The following is a 14946-nucleotide window of genomic DNA, read 5'->3' as shown; positions in this document are numbered from 1 at the left end:
AGGCCTCGGAACCGGGGGAGGGGGGGGCGCTACGGGGGGGGGGGTCTTATCCCCCTCTTTTTCCAAATATATACTTAGTATAGACATTGAACATTGTTTCGTAGGTTTAGCCACCCCCGACTTTCCACAGACACGCTGCAGTATACCGGTAGGTTAAGAATGGGGAAAGTGGTTGTGTTTGGAAACAAAAATTGGTATTGAAGTTCGAACTCCCCCCCCCCCTACGAAATAGGATTTTCGAGTTCGGGTTTTTTTGGCTTGCCAGGATTTTTTTGAAGGTATTTTTTTGTTACACTTAGCCCCCCCCCCCCATTTTCAATTTTCTTCCGACGCCGATGGTTTGTGTGTGTAAGTGGGGGGGAGGGGTTCGAATTTAAGTAGCATTTTGTATGTGTGTATGACTCATAAATATATAATAATTTACAATAAATTTTTATTAGAAGTGACTTTTACAGCAAGAATACTGCTCGTTATCTGATTTATATCGAATCTTTGTTATTTGCTTGAGAAATATTTTCCGTTCCGTTCCGTTTTCCGTTCCGCGTTTTAGCAACTCTCGCAAAATCGTTACCGGATATTTAAAACGCTAAGTAAAAGCCAAACAAATATAGTTAAAAGATCACATCTCGGAAAAAGGAAGCGTGGTTCCGGTTCTACTATTCGTAAATGACGTAGTGCGAGTATAGACCTACTTTAACCTTCATTTCAAACCTAATTCTAACCTTAATCTTAAGCCTAACATTAAATTCAAACCTTACCTAAAACCTTACCTGAACTTTAATCTTAAACTTAACCTTAATTTTAAATAACCTTGACGAGATTGTTCGTGTGAAATTTTCAAATAACCACTACCTTTCCAAGTTTTTTTTTTAATGATTTCTCTTTCCTTTGTAAAATTATAGATCAGGAATGTAAGGTTTATCTAAACTTTTCAATTCCTTGACTAATATATCTTTAGTTTTTTTTTACCTCCTCTTCATTCAATTCAAAGACCTACTTAAATACATAAGGGTGCGTACTGTGAAATCATAAATTTTCGAGGGGTCAATTTTTCGTGGTTTAAGGAAAATATATTGGGGATTGGATTTCGTGGTTGAAGAATTTTTTAGTAGACATGTATTTTGAAAAATTGCATTTCGTGGTGGACATAAATTCGTCGGTCTCTTCATACCATGAAAACAACCAAACCACAACCCCCCGACCCCCCCCCCCCCACACACACACACACACACAAAAATTAGTGATTTTACAGTATATTTCAGTTTATTGCAAAGTTAGCTGCATACTTTCAACAAGGAGATGGATCCGAAGATCTCCCTCCGTAAGGGCTAAAAGAGGGACTAAACATCTGATATTCTGTATGGATCAGCCATTATGTCTTGCGTTGAGATCAAACAGCTCCTTTGTCAATTACCACATCTTCACTTCTTAATACGTTTGAAAAATTAAATATTCTTCGAATTCATCTTCTTCCATTCAGGTTAATTTTATAAACTGTAGAGTAGGGGAACTCCTATCATTCACAGCATACACTTCACTATTCTCAAGACAATTAAATATATTAAATGGAACATGTAGATCACAAAATTGTATTCAAAACATTTTTTGCATCGTCAACTGACTTTAACAAATAAACAAACAGAATAATATTTTAGTGTATAACGGGTGGGTCGCCTGCGTGGTGCATTGAGTTGCGAAGGAAGGAGTCAATCCTTACGTCGCGGGTTCTAATCCCACTACGGGACGTGGTGGCCGGTCCTTCGGATGAGACCGTATAAACCGAGGCCCCGTGTCGCAGTAGGTGCTTGCACGAAAAAGATCCCTCACTGCTCAAAGGCCCTGAGTGCTGAGTACCGGACTAAATTTGCAGCCATCCACCGGCAAGTGGTGGCGTCTCCATTTGAGCGAAAGATTCTCGAGGACGTTAAACAATAGACAATCATTATAACGGGTGGTGGAAATTAAACAAGGCTTTTTCTTATTTACTTTTTGATTCAAACGAACATCCTTCTCAATGATATGTATTTTTTTAACAATTTTAAAAGTAAAGGATATTTCTCTTATTCGAAAATACTTATTTCTTTCTCGATAGACATGTATATTTTTTCTTTTCCCCAAGAAAATAAACACTATTGCATGAATGATTTTTACTTCTTTTGATCTGATTTGTTTGCTGTTTGGTAATTACCGCATTTGACACATATTTGCCTCAACCAAGGTGTGTCATACTTTAGTTGAACTCGGATGAACAGTGATTCATAACTATACTATCCTTTTTTAAATAATGAATATATACGAGGGTTAATCCAAAAATCAAGTCGCTACTGTCTGCAAACAAATCTTTAACAACCAAATGTAAACAGAATTAACACCCCCCTTATTATTTTGTTTTTTTTTTTGGTCTGTTAATTTCATTCAATTATAATTGTAAAATCCTTTTAAAATTATTGGGATAGACACAACGTAACGTTTTATCTATCTTTGCACGAAAAGAGTGTTACCGACGTCGGTACATGAATTTTTGCAGTGCGGAGATTGACGAGACCCAATGTTATGTTTATCTTGCTATTTTCATAAAGTTTTGCATTTAAACGAAATTTTAGGCCGCCGAAAATGAAGGTATATAGAGGGTATGTTAAGTTTTTATGAAAACCTTCGCATGTTGAAGAATTTATAGCAGGTATGACATTACTTTTGATGAACTCTCGTATATAATTTAAACACTTCTTTCATGACATGCAGGGCTGCAAAACGGGGTCAAAACAAGCAAATTAAGTGGCGCATTTAATGCATCTGAAAAGCATACTTGTAAATAAATTTTCTTTGATGAAAAATTCATATAAACATGTTTTTTTCCAAAGATGATCTTTATTTCAAACAAAAATTCCGTGGGAACTAGAAAGAAAACGCGTAAACATGCTTTAATTACCTTGCCATTTCTAAAGTAGGTGCGCGATTTCACGGCTGCGTATCACTCAAAACAAAAATGCTAGTAAGCTAATGAGCATATTTACTACAGAATACTTTATATTTACTTTAAGAGTTTTGATACTTACTTTTAAGACACATCGATTCCGTCAGCATTCATTCTAAGACCATCATATTGTAAAAAACTGGGATGTTCAGGGATGAATATAAATCTGATAGGCGTTAAATTTCCTTCTTAAATTCTTCAATTTTGGGTCTCTTGGAAATATTAAATATAACCAAGGGTAGAATTGATTTTGAAATTTTGTTTGGAAAATCATAATTATATTTTGCTTTAGTAAATCTTCGTGTATATGCCCCCCCCCCCCCCTTTTGAACTTTGAAGTTGAACACAGGCAATTTCAAGGATTTGAACATTAAGTGAGCATTTTTCCCTTTTTTTATTTTGCTTGTCATATTTCTTTGATTGTCTCCCTCCTAAGGCCTGCTATACACGACACTCAGGGCAATTCTTTTTCTTGCCAGCACCTAATGCCACACGGGAACTCGTTTTATAGGGTTACATCCGGAGGATCAGTCTCCACGTCCATCAATGAGATTCGTACCCGCGATGTAAGTATAAACTCCTTAATCCACGACTGTTGCAAACAATTTTGCCCCTTTTAAATTCGCCCAGTCACAATTCTGTTTAAGAAATTATACTGTGTTCTTTGAATTCGCCCTTTTTAAATTCGCCCAATTGAGAGTTAGGCGAAAGGGGCGAAAGTAAAACGGGTGTGAAAATTTCCCTGTGTACAGTATTGTCTTTGGAGTTTTCATTTCTCTACAACTTAATACAATTTTAAACTTAATAATTCGCAATGATGTTGAATAGGAGAAAAAAAATATCGACTTTAATCGTACCTGCATGTATGCCTTGCGTGATTGCGTGATAAATAAACGAGTCGCATTTCATACTCTGATCAAGTTATCCCCCCCTTTTTTTAACAGGTGATACATTTATTTTATTTTAAATATACAGATAGAGAGTAAAAACATCACTTAATATTAATAAGACCAGACATTTAATTCGATACGGTCCACCTTATGTAGACTATAAAAGGGTCTGCCTTGTACAGGTGACATAGTAAACCGTATATATCCAAAATGTGGAGAGCTTGGGGAATTTTCTTTATGTTGATGGCCGTTACTTATTTTGGTCACACAGGGGGAAGATCCCAACACAAAGGTAAAGTAAATTCTAATTGACGGAATTAACGTTTTTTCATAATATGATAAATACTATAAGTTATCTCTGAAAAATGCTTATTTTTTATTTGGTCTTGAATAACATATGCCCATTTAATCTGCATTGCAATTACTACTAAATTTGTGAATTAATAATGATATATTTTCCTTTAGTTCGGCGATTTTCCTTTTATGTTTTAATTTAACAAGATAATCCGAGATCATCTTTATTAAAAGCAGAATTATTCTATTTCCTTTAATACCTACAATACCTTATTTTAATCTTGCATTTTATCTGTTGAAACCTTAAAATCAAATTTTCAAAATATATCTTGGTTTTGTTTGTTTGTTTTTTTGCACTTTTCCCTCACAGCTTCGAGGACTCGTCTTGTAGAAGATATAAGGAGATTTTTGGAACTTGTCGAAAACGAGGCAAATCGGGTAAGTGCTAATTATGGTTGGAAAAAAGACAGAAGGGATACTGTGTATAAATACTGTAAGCTATATTTATCAATGGAGCAATGTTCAATTTCGCTCCGTTAAGGTATTTCTACACTCGGCACTAAATGGGCTCAATCTTTAAAAATCTGCTTTTCTTAGATAAACATACATTCCATCAATGGACAGACACAAGAGAAAATATATATCAACATGTTTACTTTTCTGCTGTTGCCTATCGGAGTATATACCCTGAAATGTAAAATGCTGAAATTTAGCTATCCTAAATTTTGTTGTATGTAAATGAATTCAAGTCTAAATATTCAACTTTAATACACAAAAAATAGAGTAAAAACCTGTTAGTAAATCATATATAATCATTGTTTTGCATGAATTATGATAAATATTTACACTTTGTTAGGCTAAGGTATCAAAATTTCATATGAGAAAATATGCTTCACAGGTCAATCTGGGTCATTTATAAAAAAAATTATGGACTCAAACTTCAAAATTTTGCATTCTTTTTACTAAATAACATATAAGAAAAAGAATAAGCTAAAACAAAAATATGTTGTCACGCATTACTTTTCATTGGATGAGCCCTACACTAAAGGGACCTTCGTAATTTCCCTTTTCCAGAAATAATATATTGCCACATTTTCCTGTTAAAGTTTGAGTGTATACTTGTATTAACAAAGTTGCACATATTTGAAACAATAATAATACACTCCGAGTACCTATTGTTCCTAAAATGTATCGTATTTTACTCTAAAAAAAATTAAAACACACTTGTCTGTAAATTGGAGACAATGAAAATGAACGTGCTTGACTGATTCTCAGAAACTGGATGATTTTGTTATAGAAAATAAGTATGCTGCAAGTGAATCAACTTTTTTTTATATAATAATATTCTAAAGATAATTTTGCATCGTGATAAATGGGTAAACAGGTTGGGGTTGGGTATGCGTCTTATGAAATAATTAATATACAAAGTAAATTTTGTAATGTTTAATTGATACAATTCATTGAATTTGTCTAAGTCAAATCGTAGTTATTACTTTTGTTGCGAATTATCACTATTAGCTTCAACTTGGCCGCCGACAATAGTCGCCTCGACTATGACAGTTTTCACATTGTAATGATGTAGCATGTTCGTAGTCCGTGTTATCGGCGCGGCATATTACACATGTATCATTCACAGAAATGTTTTGTTACCTAATTATTTCTCTGTCAACAGAAAGATGTTCCCAGCCTTCTCTTTTTAATTAATTTATACTTAAATTGTAGTAATCAGTGTTTGTACGTGTGTTGACACTAGAGCAAAATCGTTACCGGATATTTCAATCGCTAAGTAAAAGTCAAACCTATAAAGTTCAAAAATCACATTTCGGAAAAAGGAAGCGTGGTTCCGGTTTTACTATTCGTAAATGACGTAGTGCGAGAGTAGTCCTACTTTAATTGCCGGGAAACTTACAAGAAACATTTATTCAAATGATTTCTTTTTTAACGCAGCTGCATGAAGGAGGAATTAATTCTTAATCAACCTCGTATAATTATTAAGGTTATGAATAATTTCTACACATGTTTGTGTAACCAGACTTTAGGTTCTCCAATCACTTATTAAAAACTTCTCTTTAAAGGTATCGTTCTACAATAATATATAAATACAATGACAGTTAATGCAGTATAAGACAGTTCAAAATAAAAATTATACTTATCCTTTGTCTGTCTTATTTCTAAAAATACTTCCTAATTAAACATTTGTATGTGTTGAATATAGTAAATGAAACAAATAAATGATTTCATGATATTCAACATATTATATAGATACTTATACATATTACTTTTCATTATGTAAAATAATAATGATAAATATCATTCACTGTAATATGGACATAAAAATAAAATATTATGATTGTCACATACCCTAAGTAAGGATTTAACAGGAGGTGTAGGTTGAGCCAATATTCAACACACTTATATTTACATCAACCTGTCATCAGTAGTAACATCATATTAGGTTTTTATCATGTGTAATGTTTTCAATAAAAATACCGCAACAATTAAAATATTTCACATTATCACATTCACTGCATTATTATACATATAAAAATAAAAGATTTAATACCACAATTTTAATTACATTACAGAATAGGTCCAAAAGATCTTCTATGTACTTTCTTCAGATCGAACAAAGCAAATATGGCTTCTGCTGCCAATTACAGGAAGTTTGTTACACAAAGAAAATTATATTTAAAAAAAAATGTTCTAAATTACTTTTCATTAAGTTTACACTATATTATTATTCCTAATAAACCAGGTTCTATCATTCACAATAATTGAGTATTTTAAATCAAACATGTATGTATATTTGTATTTATTAAATGGACATTAAATGCAAGGTGTGGCTGGTCAAGTGGGTCAGCAATCGCCCCACAATCCAAAGGTCCCCGGATCAAACACCAGCAGGGGCAACACTTTTTATTGATAAAATTTATTTTATTATGTTTACTATTTAATATATTATCTTACATTTTTATATTTAATAATTAATCCTACATTATTATTTTGGAAAATTAAAACACTATCTTACATTTGAACAGATTTATTTATTGTTACTATAAGGTTGAAGATCAGCGGGAAAATGAGAGCGACAACCAGACATATAACGAAAACCAGATACGTAACGAAAACGAAATAGATAGTATGGTATGTAAACATAAACAAAGAATAATTCAACAGATGTAGGTATATAATGACAGGAAATAAGAAGAAAAGGGGATATAATTTCCATTAACATAGCATATTAAAAAGAATCAATTATTATAATAAATAATTCTAAAGAATATATCGACTTGTTACATTAACGACAGCTTGCCATAATTCTGTTTTTTCAATCCTGAATTGTTTTGTTTTGTTCTTAATATTCTTGCACAAGGACTGCATTTCTAATCAAACTTCTCTAACTAGAAAAGGATGTTTAAAAATTATGGAAATAACTGAGAATTATGTCTTTTCTGTGAATTACGACCTTTGTGTAAAAGGATGTATTTTACAATTTTTTCTCTTTCTCTGTCACAAAAGAAAAGTCATCGTGAGTTGAAAGATAGAAATTAACTGTGTTTTTTTTAAGAACATCGATCCCGATGACCCGAATGAACAGCTGTTGTCCAGTTTTGGAGTAGTGGTGAATGGTAAAGTCCTGCACGTGAGTAGTTGTGAATGGTAAAGTCCTGCACATGAGTAGTAGTGAATGGTAAAGTCCTGCACGTGAGTAGCAGTGAATGGTAAAGTCCTGCACATGAGTAGCAGTGAATGGTAAAGTCCTGCACGTGAGTAGTAGTGATTGGTAAAGTCCTGCACGTGAGTTGTGGTGAATGGTAAAGTCCTGCACGTGAGTAGTAGTGAATGGTAAAGTCCTGCACGTGAGTAGTTGTGAATGGTAAAGTCCTGCATGTGAGTAGTTGTGAATGGTAAAGTCCTGCACGTGAGTAGTAGTGAATGGTAAAGTCCTGCACGTGAGTAGTAGTGAATGGTAAAGTCCTGCACGTGAGTAATGGTAAATGGTAAAGTCCTGCACGTGAATAGCAGTGAATGGTAAAGTACTGCACGTGAGTAGCAGTGAATGGTAAAGTCCTGCACGTAAGTAGTAGTGAATGGTAAAGTCCTGCACGTGAGTTGTGGTGAATGGTAAAGTCCTGCACGTGAGTAGCAGTGAATGGTAAAGTCCTGCACGTGAGTAGTAATGAATGATAGAGTCCTGTAGTTAAGTAATTGTGAATGTTAAATTACGTCACGTGAGTGGTGAATGGTAATGTCCTGCTCGTGAGTAATAGTGAATGGTAAAGTCATGCACTTGTGTACCAGTAAAAGTGAATGGTAAAATACTGCATATAAGTAACAGTGAATGGTGAAGCCCTTCACGTGAGTAGTTGTGAATGGTAAAGTCTTGTACGTGAGTAGCACGGAATGGTCAAGTTCTGCACGTTAGTAGATTGTAGAAGAACTGATACCAAAACTCTTAAAACGTTTAAAAAGTTTGAGAGTATGACATACAACAAAGATAGAACTCTGCATGATATCGAAAACAGGAACTCAGACACACTGTAAAAGGGCCCGATTTTTTCAGTTGTTTGTAAAACGGTCTCGTATAAAAGTAACAAAACCATTCTTAAATTTCAGTCAAAGGGGCTTCATCCAGAAGATTCCAAAAAGTTTAAGGAAGAGAAATTGGAAAAAACAATTGAGAGAAAAGAGGAAACGGACAAAGAAGGGGAGCCTGGAAAAGAGGTTAGTTTCTCTAAATGCTACAAGTACAAATGATATAGCTATTATTTCAAGCAATTTCAAACTTTTATTTTATAAAACTATGCATAAATATTTACAAGATGTACTAGAATAACGTTAATAAAACTATATGAAAGTTGAAATTTGCATAATGTGTCATTCAAGGGATGTATTTTTTTTTAATTTAGAAACGCCGCAGGAAGAGGAATTTTGGACCGAGTTGGCCAAACTGGCCTAAGGCAATAGTTCCCTACATCATTGATAACAATTTGAGTACGTGTGTTTACTTTTGATACGTCTGTTATACTGCTTTAAAGCTATATACAAAACCAATATACCGTATAAGAGGACGCAAATTTATTTTATTTTTAGAGAAAAATATTTTTTACGATATTCAAAAGCTCCCTAGAATAGCCATTACAAATAAAACACAGTTTTTTGCGATATTTAATTTTAGCGATCTCAACACGCTCGCTAATAATGCCAAATTCGAATTCTCGCTAAAACTGCTTATACGGTGATTGTGCATCCATGTATTTTATCTTATGTCTCCGTTTCTGCTTTACATTTGCAAAGACAACAGACAACTCAAGACCTGATCTAACCTCGTTCTTTTTTCTTTTACGCAGTTGCAAACAGAGGGTATTTTCTGGAAGCTGTTGAGCTGTTTAATAAACTCACGTGTATTCGCTGGAAACCCAGTTCACCTGAAGTAGCCACGGAAGTGGGGCACACCGGATATGTTCGAGTTAAAAAGTACTCACCAAACATTTTTTTTCTTGATTTGACAGTATGCAATTATTGCTTTGACCCCTGGTTAGTTATTATATCTGACAATAGAGTTGGGCAATCAAAATGATCTTTAAAAACACTGAATATTTTGAAGTAACGGTTTTCTTTGTTTTCATACGATTTTGAGGAATCTTTTAAATCACAACTAATCTTAAAGATCTTTTTTTTTTTAGAGCTGGTTATTTTCAACCTGTATTCTAGTTCCATGGTATATTTAAGTAAAAAAAAACTTTACAAGGGCTTTAAGCATACTAGTAGTTATCTTTCTTAAAACTTATACTTCGTATTTTATGATCAACTCTTTTGCAGTTTGTTTTTGGTCTATAGAAGTACTATCGATTAGATTATTTCTGATAATGAATAAATGACTAAAATATCCGTTACCATGGTTACAGCGGATCAAGTTGTGGTTCTGGTGTGGGCTTCGGCGGAAATGGAGAACACGTGCTAAGCTTAGCAGAACCCGGATGTGGATCGGTAAGTCGGGTTATCTTTAACCTTCATATAAAAAACATTAATAAATCGCGGAGATTTGATATTTGATTTTGTGTCCCTTTTTAATTTTTATCTGCTAGAGACAAAGGGTTTTCTTAACTCTTTCTACTACAAGTGAATGAAGGATATTGTTTTGAGAAGTCTTCCAACTTGAGTTGATGCACTAAAATATTATAGTCGTTTACTATTTTATGTGGAACCTATGTCAAAAAAATCTTTGTCACAAGATTTTTAATTTTTTCAAGATGATAAATTAACAATCAGTTAAAAGTACATGACATGTTTTCTTGTTTATTAAATGTAGTGCAGCCCGATAGACCAGGAATGGTAATTACTACGTCTTCACATTGTGAGTCATTTTCAGGACGTACTTGTGATGAAAAAAATATAAAAGAGTACAAACATACTTCTTTTTTAGCTGTAGAGTATTAAGCAATATTTCTCAAGAATATTTTTTTATTCAATTGACATAAAAGAAAAGTCCATTTTTAAAAACAAGTATAGGCAAATACCTATTTTTTGTTTGTATTCTTGAAATTGGTTAATATCCAAAAGGGACACAGAATAAAACTTGATAACCTGGTTTGGTATGGGAACACATCCCCCTAACAACCAGCTGTCGAAACTTCTTTTCTGGTTAATATACACTGGAAACTGATTATTTAAAGAAAATCAAATAGAAACTTAAAATTCAACAAAGAATCAAATATTTTTTTAATTTATTTATATTATTTATTAAATTTAGAGCATATTTATAATAAACATGAGTGTATTATATTGGAAAGTGATTATTCTTATCGTCTGCTAATGTAAACAAAGAAAATGGATGCAGATTTTAACGTGGTATAGAATTCTGACCAACACCTGTATAGTCCAAATGGCCCTCCACCAGAAAATAATTTAAATATTTTTGAATCCCTGTTGATCGAAGAAATGCAAGGTGGAGAGGTAACTGGGTTATTTTGCAAGAAGCATTTACATCATTGTCTATCCAAAAAGAATAAAAAAAATGCAAAGTGCATTTGCAAAAGAGAGGTCAGAAAATTTCTGTTCCACAACTGGCAGAAAAAAAGATTCAAAACTGTTTCTTCAGAAATTGTTGGAAGAAACATTCCTTGTCTTCTTTTTAAGCTACTAAGTGGGAAGTGAGTACTTTTCAATGTAGAATATAAAATTGTTGAATTATAAATTTTACAAAACGAAATCTATAACAAAAATTCATACGGAATAAAAAAAATTAATGAAAAAAACAACAAACAGTAAATATGGTACAGCCCTAGCAGGAATTGCACCTGAATCCCTCATTACCCCGCTATTTTTCTTGACGTTTCAGCACTTACACAGGATTTTATTATTAAATTTATTGTTTTTAAATTTTTGACTTAAATTATGTATAACATACATAACAATTCTACAAAATATACTTATTTAGGTTGGTATAGCGGTTCATGAAATGCTACACAGACTTGGACAAAGGCACGAGCATGTTCGAAGTGATCGGGATCGGTATGTCAGAATTGTCTGGAAAAACATGAAACCCGATTCCAAGTACCATTACTACAAACGCCTGACCTACAATAGGAACCCATACGATATAGGGAGCATAATGCATACGGTTAGTTTTATTATGACGTCATAATGCATACGGTTTGTTTTATTATGACGTTAATCATATGCATACGGTTAGTTTTATTATGACGTTAATCATAATGCATACGGTTAGCTTAATTATGACCTTAATCATAATACATACGGTTTGTTTAATTATGACGTTAATCATAATGCATATGGTTTGTTTTGAAATGTGCATAATGCATACGGTTAGTTTTATTATGACGTTAATCATAATGCATACGGTTAGTTTTTAAAATAAGCATAATGGATACTGTTAGTTGAATTATGACACTAATATGTTGACGGTACGATCATTTGGCCGAGCGCAGACACTTATCCAGTTTTCATTTAGATCGGACTCGTCAAACCGCACGTGACATTCAGTGCATAATAGATTTTGATGTCAATTGACGTTGTTTACATGTTGCTTTACTAAAACGAAGCCTGAGCAGGGCTGATTACAATCAGTGTATAACTATTTTTCTGCAATAAACAGATAAATTCATTAAATCAAAGCAATGTTGGTTACTTTTCTTTTAACTTTTTTCGTTGTTTTCGCAAGAACGTGGCTTAAACGTTTGTGTACAAAGTGATGCATTGTGGGTCAAAATTACTGCGGAAAAAGATTCTATGTAATGAAAGTGCAGTACTTCGAATTTTCTCTTCGCCCAGGCGTTCAAAGCTTGCAGTAACGAGCGACGCTTGCTGCAATGCATATGGTTATTTTTTAAGGAAATATGGACCGGACACGGATAATCTTTTTTTTCAGTGACCTTGAGCTTCCCTTAACGACCCTGGGTCAAGGTCATGACACACCTAAGGTTTTAAGCAATCTTTGTGTGGATAGATTCTAATGTACCTCCGTAACAAAGATATGGACCGGACACGTTTGCACAGACAGACGGAGAGACAGACAGACGGACAAGCTGATTCCTATATACCCCATCCTTTGTTTGAGGGGGGGGGGGGTAATAAATTTTACTGGTTAACTTCTCCTTTATACCAAGCTTATCCTATACATACAATATTATGTGTATATATTTCCAGACTTTTAGCAATGTAGTAGAATTATATGAGGCGTCCTTTACATACAATATTATGTGTTTATATTTTCAGAATTTTGGCAGTTCGGTAGAACTAAGAGATAAAAACTTGAAATTCCTTCACGCCCCAAACGGCCAGATCCTCTCCTACTACGACTTAAAGGATGTCGTGGATCAGTATGAATGCACCGGTAATAAATATACAGGCTTACCTAATGCACGGATAATAAATATACTGGCTAACCTAATGCACCGGTAATAAATATACACGCTAACTGTAAACCATTATCAATAAAGGAGTATTAAGTAGACTTATTAGTTAATCATTATTAATGCACCTTCAACTTAAAAAATCATTTCGAATGTACTCGTTAGAAATATACACTCAAACTTGTAAATCATTATGATCACACCGCTAATAGACACTGATAATAAAGTAAATAGACATATACGTTGACTTGTAAATCATTATTTGCTTTTATTGATTTGCTTTTATTGATGTGATAAAATGGATGAAAAAATAACATATTTGTCGTGTAGCTACATGTTATAGTGAATTCTAAGGATCACTCATTTAATATTGCTTGTTTGGCAAATGGTGTCTTTTGCGAAAAAATACAATTTTAAGACAGATAAAAATCTAAAGGACATTAAAACATTTATGTAGTCTGATGTCTCAATATTTTCAGCTCATTGTACCTCTCCCCCTGTCTGTGAAAATGGCGGTTACGTGAACGTCACGTGTAAGTGCACGTGTCCGGCGGGGTTTACTGGGATCACATGTCAGACGGTGGTTACGGATACAGGTAGTAGAATAATATTTATCCTGCTACTACCCCTTGCATTAACCTAATAAAGGTAACCTAATAAACCAAAGCTTTATCCGGTCACTGCCCTAATAAAGCCTCGTGCATGTATTCCGTCGTTCCAAAAGCATTGTGACGTCACGTATACTGCAATGTTTACGCCATGGCGTCATAGTTTCAACTGCAGAGATGTGCCTAAATCTATCGGAATTATCTTGTTTTGGACGCTCAAATGTAAAATTTTGTTGCAGGATAAACGAAATACATGATAACTGTCTAGAAATATAAGCGATATTTGGGCTCGGGTCGAAAACGTAAGACGGCTTGGCAAGCCTCGCCCTCTATCACGTTTTTTTACTTTCGCCCAAATATCGCTTATATTTCAAGACAGTAACCATGTATTTTATATATATAAATTAGGGATGTCAAAATTGTCAATAATTGATATTCGAATATTCGATAGAAGTATTCGAATATATTCGAATATTCGATAAAATAAATACATCTTGCATTATTAAATATATATCTTCACTCTCCTGTAAAGTAGTGTAGAGTTTATGCCATTATTTGGAATAAAAACTCATGTGGAATTCGGTAAATACACTGCAATTATATTTTTTTTTAAAAATATTGAATAGTATACATCATAGTAATGTAATTATTGTTTGAAAATTAAAAAGATTCTTTAGTATGTTCCAGATTAATTATTGATTGTCTTACTAAATTCTACACTGATAACTCCTACAAATTTATACCAAGCAGAACAATTATGTAAGGGTGAAATATTAAAAGCAATTACTTTTCGCTAATTATGATTTCCTGATAATGATTTTTAATGATATTTACTTAAACAAGGGGTCTGTGTGTTTACTGTAAAACTATGTCCTTACAACAGTATAAGCTGATTGTAAGTACTGGAAACTATTATAATACTAATTAAGTGAACAAATAAATAAATAACAGATACACTCTTCACACCTTTAAGGTAATCCAAGAGGAGTGTTTTTTTTTTTTAAATTTGTACAAACTTTATTCAATTTCTAATAAAACTTGCCAGGTTTTTCTCTCTTTTTAAAGCTTGTATACTTAAAAACGAATATTGAATCATAAATTTGTATTCGAATATCAACTCATCGAATGAATATTTATTCCTCTTCCTGATATAAATTAAAATAAATATAAATACTAATAAACAGATCCAGGTAGTAAAATAATATAGATAAATACAAAAGTTGTCAAAAGACTTACAATCAAATAAAATAATATAGCTAAATACACAATTTGTCACAAGTCTTGCCATTAAATCAAATATAATA

At 33.1% G+C, this 14946-nt stretch overlaps 1 protein-coding gene across 1 annotated transcript; it reads left to right on the top strand.

Moving 5' to 3' along the window:
- Window positions 1-4074: 4074 nt before the first annotated feature.
- LOC134240945 (blastula protease 10-like) lies at window positions 4075-13630 on the top strand (the record flags this gene model as incomplete). The annotated part of the gene is made up of 11 exons (XM_062723054.1): window positions 4075-4156; window positions 4529-4596; window positions 7219-7302; window positions 7727-7801; window positions 8776-8883; window positions 9069-9153; window positions 9510-9636; window positions 10068-10149; window positions 11600-11782; window positions 12898-13015; window positions 13514-13630. Coding segments are annotated over exons 1-11 (1129 nt in total), but the record flags the coding sequence as incomplete, so codon positions are not given.
- Between the last annotated feature and the right edge of the window lie 1316 nt (window positions 13631-14946).

The sequence above is a fragment of the Saccostrea cucullata genome, unplaced genomic scaffold, assembly GCF_032062105.1.
Source record: "Saccostrea cucullata isolate Sc308-1 unplaced genomic scaffold, CSIRO_AGI_Scuc_v1 ctg9018, whole genome shotgun sequence".
Classification (NCBI taxonomy): domain Eukaryota; kingdom Metazoa; phylum Mollusca; class Bivalvia; order Ostreida; family Ostreidae; genus Saccostrea; species Saccostrea cuccullata.
This window is presented reverse-complemented; position numbering and strand designations above follow the sequence as displayed.